This window comes from Megalobrama amblycephala, linkage group LG4 (assembly GCF_018812025.1).
Source record: "Megalobrama amblycephala isolate DHTTF-2021 linkage group LG4, ASM1881202v1, whole genome shotgun sequence".
Taxonomy (NCBI): domain Eukaryota; kingdom Metazoa; phylum Chordata; class Actinopteri; order Cypriniformes; family Xenocyprididae; genus Megalobrama; species Megalobrama amblycephala.
This window is the reverse complement of record NC_063047.1, coordinates 42,121,876-42,136,709: the sequence shown is the minus strand read 5'-3', so window position 1 is coordinate 42,136,709 and position 14,834 is coordinate 42,121,876. Positions and strand designations below refer to the sequence as shown.

At 40.5% G+C, this 14,834-nt stretch overlaps 1 protein-coding gene across 7 annotated transcripts in view; it reads right to left on the bottom strand.

Moving 5' to 3' along the window:
* The window catches only part of fsd1l (fibronectin type III and SPRY domain containing 1-like), a 28,784-nt gene extending 16,978 nt beyond the window's left edge, over positions 1-11,806 (bottom strand). For 4 of the 7 annotated variants that reach the window (XM_048189465.1, XM_048189466.1, XM_048189470.1 and 1 more), the window contains exons 1-5: positions 11,651-11,805; positions 4,355-4,450; positions 3,356-3,487; positions 1,304-1,405; positions 71-93 (exon numbers count right to left, since the gene is read on the bottom strand). In XM_048189465.1, coding sequence (XP_048045422.1) covers positions 71-93; positions 1,304-1,405; positions 3,356-3,487; positions 4,355-4,450; positions 11,651-11,665 — 368 coding nt within the window. In that variant the 5' untranslated portion in view covers positions 11,666-11,805. Of the gene's footprint in view, positions 1-70; positions 94-1,303; positions 1,406-3,355; positions 3,488-4,354; positions 4,451-11,650 lie in introns of all 7 variants that reach the window. The other 3 variants (XM_048189469.1, XM_048189467.1, XM_048189468.1) reach the window with 1 other exon arrangement.
* Between the last annotated feature and the right edge of the window lie 3,028 nt (positions 11,807-14,834).

Below are 14,834 nucleotides of genomic sequence, written 5' to 3'. Positions count from 1 at the left end.
ACACACCCTGAGAGAAGTGTTCATGCAGTGGACACACAACCACACACAGAGAGTGGAACATATACTGTACCTATCTTTGATCTGTTTGGCAGCCTTGGAACAGTGATTGAGGGTGAAACAAAGAGGAAGAGAGGAAAAAGAGCAGGTCGTTAGTATCGCCATGCGGGTAAAGTGAAAGCATAGAGTTCAGCGCAGTGCTGGACCTGATGTACGCACACAAACAGAGGGTAAAGTAGACCCTAAACATAAAAAGCACAGGTTAATGAGCAGTTTAATGGATCGTACGCACATAAAGCCGCGTTTCCACCGCAGGAACTTTCCTCAGGAGTCAGGGACTTTGGGGTGGCACTCGGCGTGTTTCGACCGCAGGGATCAGGGAAAAATCTCCCCCTCAGAAAGTCCCTGCTCTCGAGGTAGAACGGTTTCAAAGTTCAGGAACTTTCGGGGGTGGGGCTTGAGCGCTGAACATGCTGATTGGTTGAGTTCACGCAGCATTTTATTTCAGTAAGAGCTGTTTGCTATCCGAATGAGTGTAAAAAATACGACCGATGGACAGATGACGAGGTTCGGGCTTTATGGAGCGTATATGCGGAGGAGAAATCCAGCGGGAACTGGAAAGTCAACAGGTCTGAGGGAAAAAAAGTTCCTGGGAAAACTGTTCCGGGTCATTTCAGTGGAAACGCAGCTTTAGCTTTTCATAGATTCAATTTTAATTAACAGATCATAGAAACACAGACTTGTGTTATCCATTATCATTACTTAAGTGAGAAATCAACCTCCAGAAAATAAGCAGGATTAGTATGTATAATTTCTGTTTTGTTCTTGGTTTTCTTGCTCGCAGCTTTAAAGTGCCCCTATTATGCTATTTTACAGGTTGTCTCCAACAACAGGTTTATGCATCCAAGGTTAAAAGCAGTTTAATTTTCTCATGATATACTCATTTCTATATTCTCATTTCTCCATTATCATATCTGAATTTCAGCTCCGGAAGCTTCCTCGGCACTTGATACATGAACGGTTTTGCGGTATCAATTCCAGTCACCTGGATGATGACTGACGACTCGTTTCAGAATCACTTCTTTCTTTTAGGAGACTTTATTTATCTGCACTTTGATCTTTGAAACTTTGCGGAGCTTTTACATTCACAACAGCTCGATTACACACACATGAGAGGTCATGATAGAGGCACTTTAAACAAGCCACAGTAAATTAAACTGGAATTTTAAGAGAAAACAGAACCAGCGTTGTAATAAATTACTTCAGTTGTAACTATCCTCTCTCAAACACATCAGTAAGAGCGTACCTTAGTGAACTCGCCCTCGTCTGTGATGTGCAGCGCGGTGTTGGCGAACTCCAGAAGCTCCTCGGCGCTTTCTAACGCACTGCTGCTCTGGGTCAGCTGGTTCTGGAGAACACATAAAGCTTGATATTATAACGATCTGCGTGAGCTGAGAACCTCCAGGCTCATCTTTCTCAGTATGATCTTTTTTTCTGTTCAAGGCTTGCAAATAGATAAACAGTTGTGTGTTTTTCATGCACACAACACAGCGCCACACTAACCCACAGTAGCACATGAACTGATGCAGCACAGGAATGAAATCAGTTGAGTGAATAATTCAATGATGCACTCATAAAATCACTCACTATGTTCCTGAATGAATCTGTGTTTTTAAACCAATCAGTTGAGAGCATGATACAGTGTTTACATGTGCACCAATAATGTGATTATTTACAATATTCTCAGTACAATGCTTACAAGACACAAGCAAACCTCTTCACCCCCGTTGATGAGCATGCAATTTTCATTATTCTGATTATCTGCAATGATTTGTGGTCCTGAATGCGTTTCAGGGGGCGTTTACACCTGGTCTTTTCACGATCGGATAGATATCCCATCAGAGAAAACGCAAGTGACCAGGTGTAAACAGGCCCTAAATCTGGTGGTCTGAGACGCATTCGAAAGGAAACTGGACAAGTGTAAATGCATCTGGCTGTTGAAACCACATATGTAAATTTTACCCAAAATGTTAGAAAATAAACATGTGAGAGCGTGTTATAGGCTACATGACATGTTGTTTTAGCCATAGTCAATGACCCATAAAGACCTACTGATGAAACTAAAGAGTCACTCTAAACATGTGATCACAAGTGGACAGCTGTAACACATCACCGATCGCACCTGCCGTTACCACTTGAGTCTGATGCATCTTCAGTGACCATTTGTTCCCCCCCCCCCTCAATAAATCTAATTATTGAGAAAGTTAAATTTCACAGTTGTGAGACAGCCTCACACACACACACACACACACACACACACACACACACACACAGGTTGCTATTAAAGAATCTTAAGGTTCTGATCCACAGATTCTTGTTTTACATTACACCAAAAAATGAGCTCTAAAGAAACATGACCTGACCCGCTTTACCCTACATGTCCACTGAACTGGAGGAAATCTGCTCAGTGATGTCATCGTCCAGTTCAGCTCTCATCCAATAGTGTCAGAGCAGTCAGATCAGTAATATTTCTGAATATCAAGTGTTCCCGACGGATCAGACACTCAGTTCTCCTCTGGACAAATAAATGAACACGGTGTGATTATGATCCAGACGGCATCACAAGTCAGACTGTGGATTGATCAGTCAGAATATTTCATCCAGATCCTTCTGCTTAAACGTTGAGATACTTTAAGCCAGCATCAATAATAATGCTGCTAATAATAATAATAATTTATGTATTTAATTCATCTTGTAAACACAAATAGTACATAATATCACCACAACTGCCATAGTGGTGTACAGAACTGATTCATGTGGGCAAAAATAGTGATAAAACATTGAAGAACTGGAGAAACATGACAGACACACAGAAGCTTCAGATAACCTTAAAAAGAGGCTGTACAGAGGTTCCTGTGGATGTGGGCCGCTGTGTTTACGGTTAAGGATGGGAAGAGAGCTGATGGATAATCACTCATCTGAGCTCATTTCTCTCTCTGTATTGTTCCTGTTCAGTGGACTTAGAGGGATGGGCACAATACTGCCATTACAGCAGCATGACATCAGCAGCCCAGCCACAGCCAACACACACACACACACACACACACACAATTAACAGAAACTTAAACAAAAAACCTGACTACATAAACAATCAAAGTTCTCTGATATCAAAGGCTGTAATCCTGACTGAAATATGATGGTGTGGGAAAAACAATGTGTTCGTTTCTGTGAATAATTCTGGCTCTTTATGTCTTTAGAATAATAACAAAGAACATCTTCCCATAGAGTCCTCAATACTCCGGAAAAGCGTTATCCACGATGCATTCACGAGTGCGGTACATTGGGTTAAGACTCTGACCTGAAGCTCATGTGATTTCCGGACTGTTTCCTGTTTGATGGCACTCGTCATACTCTCCTTCATCTCGTCCAGCATGGAGTACAGCGTGTCGAATTCCTCCTCTAAATCCGACACCACCTGTGTGGAGTTGACCTGAAACAAGACGACGTTTCAGAGGAAGGGAAAAAGAGTTTAAACCAGAAAACTAATGAACGATTAGATACAGTCAAACGATTAGTCTTTAGAAATGAAAGTATATTGTGGCTTATTTTTCATTTGTATAAGCATCGTTGAAGTCCTTAAAAGTAATTAAAACAGTTATTGGATATTTCTTGCCATCTTTAAGCCCTACTCACACCAGCAGAGACCTGTCACTGTCTAACTTTCGTCAGTATGAGCAATATAAATCATGCTGCGCTCAATAATGATTTCGACATTAAATTCCTAATTACGACATGACAAAATTATGAGATAAAATAAAAAATTATGAGACAAAAGGTAGAAATTATCAGATAAGTCAAAATTATGACAAAAACATGATTATGGCATACATTGAAATTATGAGATACTAAGCCCTAATTATGTTAAAAAACTATGAGATAAAAAGTAGAAATTATCAGATAAGAAATCAAAATTATGAGATAAAATCACAATTATGACATAAAAAGTCAAAATGATGCAATTATGAGACTTCTTAGGCCATAATTATGACTTTTTATGTCTGTGCTGATTTTTTGCCAAATACTTGGTTAACATTTAAAAATGAGTGAAAATACATGTGTGAGATCATATGTTGCATGTATGACAATATTTTGTGTGTTTCGACACAATTAGCCTCACACAGATTCTTCCCTCCAGAATGTTCCTTCTTTACTGACATAAACATTATTTGTTAATGACATTCATACCCGTTATTATCCAACCAGAACCAGAACCGGTTCATGTGTGTGAATGGTGTTGTGTACAGTACAGAGTTGTGAAGTTTGTACACTAAATTGTTTCTGCTCGCAGAAGACTCACCTGAACTCGGCCCAAAGTGTGATTCAGCGTTTCAATGAAATTATGGAGCTCCTCATTTTTGTTTGCTAATGTGGCAATTATCCTCTGTAAGGCATCCTGCAAAGGACAGAAACATTTGGCATTTGTATGTTTGTTCAATTGTGTTCATTTGTTCTATTTTACTTTCATTAGTTAGCCTTGTTTTCATTTTTCATCTGATACTAAAATTGGCATTGAGAAAAAATACGGTAGTGTAATATCTACCGTTATACTGTGATTTTGGTCATATCACCCACCCAGACATATTGTTCATGCGGATATGAGCCACTCGTAGGGCTCACTGGTATATTATCAATCTCTTCCATGTTCTCTATGAGGCAAAAATTTACTTTTGTGTTCAACTTTTAAATAGTCTATCAAGTGACGTAAAGAAGACCAGAAGCAGGATGATTTATTGAAAATGTGTTATTTAACATGGCATCCATCTAGTCTAAAGCCCAAAGTATACTTCAGGTGTCCACATCAATCTTAGGTTAATCACATCCCATATCATCCACATCACATTTTCCTTATATTGTGCATTTCTAGTCAATAAAACGCTTTTAAAATCACAGCACTATTTATATGCGGCATTGGTTAAGCAAAAACATTTGACCTAATTTATTATACAGCCATATCTGTCCTCTGAGGCTTGTTAGGTGTGTCCTATATAGCAACTCATGTGGAAACCTCTCCGATTCCCTGCTTCAGGAATAACATTGGTCTACATTTGTTTTGCAATCCAGAAAAATCACATCTTTAAAAACTAATACCACCAAACAGAGATCAATAAACAGTGAGTGTCATCATGGCATACTTGCAATCATGTATATTTCACAAGAATAGGTTGTTCAACATCATTCCATTTTAAAGGTACAACTGGTTTAGAAAGATAAATAACCATAAAATGTGTTGTTACTGGTTAAACACCAATAATTACAACTGTAATAATGGGTTCAACGGAGCAATTGAAACACAGGGTTTAGACTCCATGATTCTGTATGGTTTTACAAGAAGTTGCATCAAAGCAGCAAATATGTTGTGTTCTTGTTCTACTGTAATTAGCAGCAGGCTTTCGCCAACATCTTTAAGAGAAAATCATGACCAGGGCAGTGGTACACAAAAACATGATATATGATACATGTGATTATCGTCTGGAGAAGCGCAGTGACGCCACCTCTGCACGTTTCCATGACATGGCCATATGCAAAGCTAATCAAATTCCAGTGGAAGGACAACCTTCTGGTCAAAGGAGAAGTTTGTGATCCAGTCAGCTTGTGGATCAGTCGTTTGCATTCGTTGACATGATAGAGTGATGCTTAATGTACAAAATACATCTTTCTGACAGTAATTCAGGAGGTGAAGGAGGAAAAAAGAAAGTATGGTAATAATTCATTTCTGTTCTAATGTAGAAAAAGACTTTTTATTGAAACTAAGCTGCAAAAACTTCATGCTCTGAACTTTCACAACAGACCAATGCAGTGAAAAACACGTGATTGGGAACAGAGGCTGGAGGAAAGAGGTTTAAAGGGGTCATGAAATCGACTTTTCCTTGAGCTTTTGATATATAAGAGGTCATCGTATTCTAAGAATATCCTGTAAGTTTCAGAACGGAAAACTTCCTTGTTAGTCCAACAAAAGCTTTTATTGACACCAGATCCAGCGAACGACTGATCCTGGAATGTGTCTATAGATGGTGAAACTCCGCCTCCTCAGAAGAAATCAACGCCCACTTCATCATTGCAACATTAGCCCCGCCCACTGGTGTGTCAGTGAGATGAGGAGGAGAGAAGAGCGATACAGGACTAAAATAACATTACCTTTTAAAGGATCCTAATGCAGGAATATGATTATTTATTTTCAACAATGTGAATGTCTCAGTTGAGCTTTATTTATTTGTATTCGGTTCATTTCACTGTGGATTCTTTGGTAAATCAATCGCATTTCAGTGCAAACAGACTTTTACGATACGGACTCGACAGTAATGCAACAACATGTCAGTAACTGTGTTCATTCTAATGCCTGATCTGATATTAATGATTCATGTACAGTCAGATGATCTTTGTCTGTGTGTCAGTAAATCAAACCAGCGACTAAACGCTCAACTTCACCTTGTTTCTCTTAGTAGGATGAAAATATTCTGTTATTTAAATGGTGATTAAATTATATATAGAAAGTGATCAAAGAACGCTCCCTTTACAATCGCTGGAGCTGTCAATCAAACAGAGTGAGTTTATCAGTGACTGAGTTCTGGACTCGAGCCAAAACTCCCGTTTTATTCAACAAATCTCTTATTTATATGGTGTTTGCACTGTTAGTTATGATGAAAGCATTCGTTAGTGTGCAGAAATTGAGTTTCAATGACGAGATCACTGCTTTCATGAGCTCAACAACATGTCTGTGATCGACTACAATGTTCATCACTGCAACCTTTCATGCCACGATCTAAATATAATGCCATAGATCTAAATAATCAACACTTTTCACGATTAGTTAATCTTGAGAGCTGTATAATAGTAAAAACGAACTAAAAGTTTTCGAGAGAGTAATGCTTAGCTATTTCACAGACAAACATGTCAGCCAATCACAGCAGTGGGCGTTTACACTGAAGTCTCACAGAGACACGCCCCTTAAAACAGAGCGTTCAAATCAGAGGCTAAAATCAGGGTAAGAAAAATGCCTTTTATTTCTAAATTATGACATTTTTTGATGTAAAAATCATACTAACATTATAAGTGCACCCCAGGAAACATTATAAAACAATAAAACAACTCAGTTCATGACTCCTTTAATGAGAGACACCTGCGCGACACAGCGGACTCGAGTACCTCTGAGGAGCTCCAGAAGGACATCAGGAGGAGCGTCGACAGTGGAAGGAGAGAGAGGGCCAGGCCTGGGATATTTTACCTTGTTGTTTTTATTATGTTTATATGCAGGAAGGCAGGAAGACTGCTGCTGCTTGTTACTTTTATGTTATTTACATTTTGTTTTATCATTAAACTTTAGGTTTAACGTTTTCCAGTTCCTGCCTCCTTCTTCCCTGAACTGTGGACTTTATTACATCCATATTCCATAAAACAGCAGCCTAAGAAGAGCAGACCAAACCTTTTCCCCTGGGAACATCTCGGATCCTGGGGATCCAAAGGAATTCTGAGGCCAGCGGGGATATATAATCCCTCCAGCGTGTCATGGGTCTGCCCCGGGGTCTCTTCCCAGTTGGACATGTCTAGAACCCTTCTGCTGGAGACATGCTGATCAGAGAACCGCCTCAACTCGCTCCAAACTCTGACTGAGACCCTCCTGGATGTCTCCTTTTCACTGCTTTATCGAGACTGTCCTCCAAAAAACACCCTATAGGTCGTTTTTCAAGCACCTTATTACGACCTATATTTACGTTCTGAAGTCATGCGCCCTCTAGCGGGCATAAAAATAATGACAGTGTCGTGTTACGTCTGTCGTCATGAAATAACGTATGACTGTCGTTACCAATCTAAATGCGTGTTCATTTAAATGCAATGTGTGGATTTTTTACACCATTTCTCATATTTCCATTTAGCAAAACAAATTTTTTTATTAACGACTACACCCACCCCACCCCTAAACCTACCCTTAGTGATTTATAGTGCATACACACTTTATGAGCACATGTTCCCTGGGATCGAACCCACGATCACATGATCACATGATCACATGATTGAATATTGTTATTGCAATGCTCTGCCAATTGAGCTACGCCAAACCCGAAACATGCCGCAGATAAAAGGGAACAATGCATTAAAATGAAAGTGTCCTGTTGTCGAAAGGGGCGTCACTTTAGTAAACGCTCCTATGGGTCGTATTTCAGGGAAGTGACAAACGACCTGTATGGTTGTATTGATTGGAGAACATGTTGGCTTTAACGTATTGATTTGAAACTTATATGTGTCGTGGTAATCATGCCCTGACCAGAGCAACACCTTAAACTATTCCTCCTCAAACCATTCCTGAACAATGTGTGCATTATCCTGCTGAAAGAACCACTGTCATGACGGGATGTACCTGGTCTAAACTGTGTTCAGGAAGTTTGCACATGTCAAATTATGTCCACAGGAATGGCTGGAGCAGGGTTTCCCAGCAGACCACTGAACACATGCTAATGAATGACATTCGTCACAGATGCGCATCTCTCTCCTGAGATTACACACAGACACAAACACAGAGTCAACAATAGGGTGGAGACAGCATGACGTAGAGCATACTATTCTGGTCAGACGGTCCCTAAATCCTTCAAATCCAGAACACACTTTATCTGTCTCCAGGAGAGAATGCTAGTTCAGGATAAAGACTTCTGGGCCTAATCCAGACACTGACTCAACATACTGACAAAAATACACAATCTTTACATTGTCTTTACATTGTGCCAGCTTGCATTTCACGAGTACTCAATCGAGTCGTCCTCATTATCACAGATGTGTCTGCAACTACTGCAACTGAAGATATCTAAACACTTATCAGGGCTGAATATATCAGAGGCCCAACATCATTTTAGGGGGAAATACACACTCACACACACACACACACACACAGACACACACACACACACACACACAAATAAAATCATAAAGATTCTGTTTACTTTAGTTGTTTCTTCCGTATTGAGACGGAAAGTTGTAAAGGATCGGCGTAAAGGAAAAAATGTTGGGCGGGACAAGGTTCTATGTGTCGGTTGTTGATTGGATGTTGAGATGTGGGCGTGGCGGATGAACGCGAGCTGAGCGGGTTTAAGAAGACAAAATGATCTGCATATGTCGTTTTCATACAAGTAAAAACAAAAAAGAAGCAAAATAAAAGAATCATACGCACGAATGAACTGTTCACAATAAGGTCTATAACATGCATTTAGAAAACAGAGTGAATCTCATGCTGACTTCATATCGAAGTCTAAACAAATCCCACATCATTTCCAGCACAATGAAGAATTATACCTCTAACAGTTCTGAAGTTAGTGTGTTTGTTTACCAAGGAGACAACAGTGTCAATGAAGAACATGCTTGAGATGAAATATGAGACAGTGAGACATGTGATGAGAAAAACAGAGAAATAGCTAAATAAACATCATGTGAGCAGGACCTTTAGAAGAAACACTGGAACTCGATCTGTAGAGGATGTTTGACATCCAGATGAGTTTTAAAACAGTGAAATATTTGGACACTTTCTGTCTGTTACATTCAGCTTACAATATATATTTTCTGAGCTTCGTCAACACAAAACTATGAGTCAACGGCACAGAGAAACATGAGAGGCACAGCTGACCTACTTCAGACATACAGTCAGATTTCGTTCTAAATATCTATCTGTAATTTGCTCTTTGACCATCACAGATCCACGCCCTAAACTGCAGAACTAGCAGACGACAGAAACAGTACAGTCCACCTTTGAACCAGATTCACATACGGATCATTGAGGAGTTTATGAGTAAACCTGATCTAGCTGTGATCTGATCCCTCACGTTCTTCAGACTGCTCGACTCCAGATAAGATGAATTTTGAGTCGCAGGTGAATCTCACAGTCCGTCTGTTGAAAGGTCCAACCGTTACACCCTTTGAAATCTGAATCCTTCACAAAACCCTCAACGGCATGACCCACTTCTGACAATACAGCCGGATCATGTGCCATATATTCCCTGACTCCGACCGGCACTGATTCAGGAAACTTGCACAAATGTCTATTTCTAATGATTCTCTCCAATCAATAATCAAAACATGACAAATGCAAAAGCTGCATAATAATTACTGCATTATAAAAAAATGCCAAAATCAGAGACAAAAATCACACACACACACACACACACACACCCCTGTGATCACACACACACACACACACACACACCCCTGTGATCACACACACACACACACCCTGTGATCACACACACACACACACACACACACACACACCCCTGTGATCACACACACACACACACACACACACCCCTGTGATCACACACACACACACACACACACACACACCCCTGTGATCACACACGCACACACACACACACACCTGTGATCACACACACACACACACACACACACACACACACCCCTGTGATCACACACACACACACACACACACACACACCCCTGTGATCACACACACACACACACACACACACACACACCCCTGTGATCACACACACACACACACACACACACACACACACACACACACACACACACACACCTGTGATCACACACACACACACACACACACACACCCCTGTGATCACACACACACACACACACACACACCCCTGTGATCACACACACACACACACACACACACACACCTGTGATCACACACACACACACACACACACACACACACACACACACACCCCTGTGATCACACACACACACACACACACACCTGTGATCACACACACACACACACACACACACACACACACCCCTGTGATCACACACACACACACACACACACACACACACCTGTGATCACACACACACACACACACACACACACACACCTGTGATCACACACACACACACACACACACACCTGTGATCACACACACACACACACACACACACACACCTGTGATCACACACACACACACACACACACACACACACACACACACACACACCTGTGATCACACACACACACACACACACACACACACACACACACACACACACACACACACAGCTCTCAGCTCAATATCACACAGGGATCTTTTCATTCAGATAAAGTGTGGAAGAGAAACACCGTGATGTCACTTCCTGTCTCTTTATCTTCTTCTGCTGAGTAAACTTGGGAGTGCAGGTGACATCCAGTACACTCTTATGTAACCTGTAGCTGCAGTAATGCTGGTTAAATCTCATTTACATTCAGAAATCTGCTCCATCATTATATAATGCATATAGTTTATATAACACATTACAGAAGGTGCTGCATGTATATATAGCACAGAATATAATGGTGTTATGCAACAAGGATCAGTAACACAGAGAGATAAACACTGATTCACTCTTATTCTGACATCTTCAGGTTTCTCATGAATGCAGCTTCCAGTCAAACACAGTTTCTAAAACAACATCTGACTTCAGTGTCATAAACGCCACAGGCCTACAGCACACTGAATCAAGAGACTCTATCTAGAGTTATTAACGGTGCTGCGACATTACAGTGTAATAAACACAGTATTACTCGATCACACATGACCGCAGACACAGATCAGCTATTGGCTGGTTTCAAACACTTTCACTGAGCGCCACTTACTTTCTGAGAGTCCATTCCGAGGCTCGCGAGCGGAGTGAGTTCAGTTCATGAACAGGGAGAATGTCGGCAGCAATGAAGGCGCCCGATGATTCCCTCTGGAACAAGGAGCATCACTGAGCATGCGCAGTGTGTGTCTCTCCCAGCCGGCTTCTGTACGGCAATCTATGCGGCATGACGTCACCAAAGTGTGTGCTCGAGGAGGACTGAGTGACGGTCAGGTGACAGTTCTCCTGTGGCTTTACATTGGAAATATGATGTCAGTAATTGAGCAGATTTGTTGCTCTATTGATTGAACTATGATTAAGGAGAAACCCTGAGTGTCCTTGAGCCATCCATGATTGAACAAGGAAGGTGTGTGTGTGTGTGTGTGTGTGTGTGTGTGTGTGTGTGTGTGTGTGTGTGTGTGTGTGTGTGTGTGTGTGTGTGTGTGTGTGTGTGTGTGTGTGTGTGTGTGTGTGTATCCTTTTGTCCAGACTTAAGCCGAGAGTCCCAAACAGTGCTAGTAACAACATAAATAGAAATGGGAATGGGTACCCAACTGTACAACAAAAAAATTATTTTGTTTACAAGGAAGCTTAAGTTTAGGATAGTCTTCTTACCAATAAAGACTAAATCAACACAGCACTTATTATTCAAGCTTAACAACAAAAAGAAAGAATTAAACTTAAGCAACTCAAATTAATCAGTTCACATCAACAGCAGAAAAGAAGCAGTCTGACACCAGCAGAGGAGAAACAAAACATCCGTACAACGACGTAACTCGCTGCATAAAGGGTTAGTTCACCCAAAAATATAATTTCTGTCATTAATTACTCTCGTTCCACACCCGTAAGACCTTCGTTCATCTTCAGAACACACATTTTTGATCCAAGAGGTTTCTGTCCCTCTATAGAGATCCAACGCAACTACAACTCCAAGGAATGACATCATTAAAGTACTCCATGTGACTCCAGTGGCGTATCCTCAGTGTTATGAAGCGATGCTAGTGCTTTGTGCAAAACCCCATAATTTACCCCTTTATTTGCAAAATAACATTATCCAAAGCTTGTTCACACAACAATGCCAGCTCTCGCATGAACACAAAACGCATGTTGCAGATCAATATTTTTGTAAATAAAGGGGTAAATTATGTTTTTTTTTTGTTTTGTTTTTTGAAACAATAAAATAAAACAATACAGGTTTTTGAGGAAAACATTCCAGGATTTTTCTCCTTATAGTGGACTTCAATGGCCTCCAAACGGTTGAAGGTCAAAATTACAGTTTCAGCTTCAAAGAGCTTTAAACGACACCAGACGAGTGTAAATGTAAATGCTTTATAAACACAAATGATCACCTTGCACGTGCTTCCATCAAAACCGCACTTCCGTATTCTTCAAAAAGCTTACGCTGTGTGTCCTTCCCTATAAACGCCTCAATCGCCTGCGTCACTGTGACGTCACCGCTCTAGCTGGAGGCAAAACATAAATAAGAACTCATAGCGGGCGCGCTAAAAGTTTGAGGTTTTGACTTTAAAATGTCGTCTTGTTGTGTTTTTGGCTGCCAGAATAGAAGGAACAGGACTTTTGGTTCAAAACTAAAGTTTTACCAGATCCCGGCAGACATTCCTTCACAGAAATCAAAAAGATAATTGTGGTTGAAAGCAATACGGCGTACAGACTGGACGGAGACGATCATAAATAATGCTCGTGTTTGCAGTGCACACTTCATATCAGGTAAAATAATCGATGCATATGTAATGGTGTGTTGGTTTTATCTAGTATAAATCAGCAAGTTTCTGTTTTATAGATGAAAAGTCGCCAACTTTTAGCGCACTAGCTAGCTTAAATGTTAAACAAACATACAGCGATAGATGTGTGTGCCATCCTTTGAATGGTCTCTTAAAATAATCCACATTGCTAGCCATAATCATAGTTAGCCCAGCGTTAGGTTACATTAGACAATAAGCCTTGACAAAATTCCCCGAACCACCCGAAAGTAATTTATATGTTGTCTAGGAAATATCCAAAACTTAAGTTAATTTACAAAAATAGCTGTCACGGTCCCGCAGAGTCAGTGACTGTACATATTCGGACAGTTCTGAACCTTCTTCTGCATCTATGTTTAATAAATCCCTCCTAAAACATGCTAGCTTACGCTTGTCAACATTGAGTCCAGCGCCTCTTTTTGCCTCCAGCTAAGCCCCGCCCACCAGGAAACGTTGCAATGTTTACAAACTTTTAAGGGGTCTATTCTACTCCCAGAAAAAACTGAACTGGCGCCACGTTCATTCCATAAGTAGAATAGGGAAGGTGTAGGACACACAGCGTAAGCTTTTTGAAGAATACGGAAGTGCGGTTTTGGCGGAAGCACGTCCAAGGCGAGCATTTGTGGTTAAAAAGTATATACAGTTGTATTTTTTTAGTAAATGTCCGATGGTTTCTCTAGATGAGACTCTTATTCCTCGTCTGGGATCATGTAGAGCTCTTTGAAGCTGCACTGAAACTGACATTTGGACCTTCAACCCGCTGAATCCCAGTGAAGTCCACTATATGGAGAAAATCCTGGAATGTTTTCCTCAAAAACCTTCATTTCTTTTCCACTGAAGAAAGAAAGACATGAACATTTTGGATGACATGGAGGAGAGTAAATTATCAGGAAATTTTTATTTAAAAGTGAACTAATCCTTTAACTTTGGTTTCGGGAAACACTCGTTGAACTATATCCCAATAACGACGGAACTGTGACGGTAAACGATGCTTTTGGGAAACAGAGAGAGCAGCAGAGATGAGGAGAGAGCTTCACCTGAGAGAAAATGAACAGCTACTGCCACATAGCGGACACACACACACACACACACACACACACACACACACACACACACACACACACACACACACACACACACACACTGAGCTCCGGCACATAGGTTTACGAAGGCTCAACATTTTCAGAAATTAATAACAAACGATATCAGGTGTCTTTTATATATTCTGCAAAAACTAGATGAGTATGGGTGCATAAGTTTACAAAAACTAAATTAGCAAATGTTTCCATTTATTTCGTCATGTAACTCATCATCTGTCTCCTATGTGTTTAATCATAAACATTATATTGTGTATATTTGCCAGCTGGGTTCTTTTGTGTAATGAAGCTCTGAGAACAGCTGAGAAATATTATGACATTAACAAAATAAATCTGTTTTCAT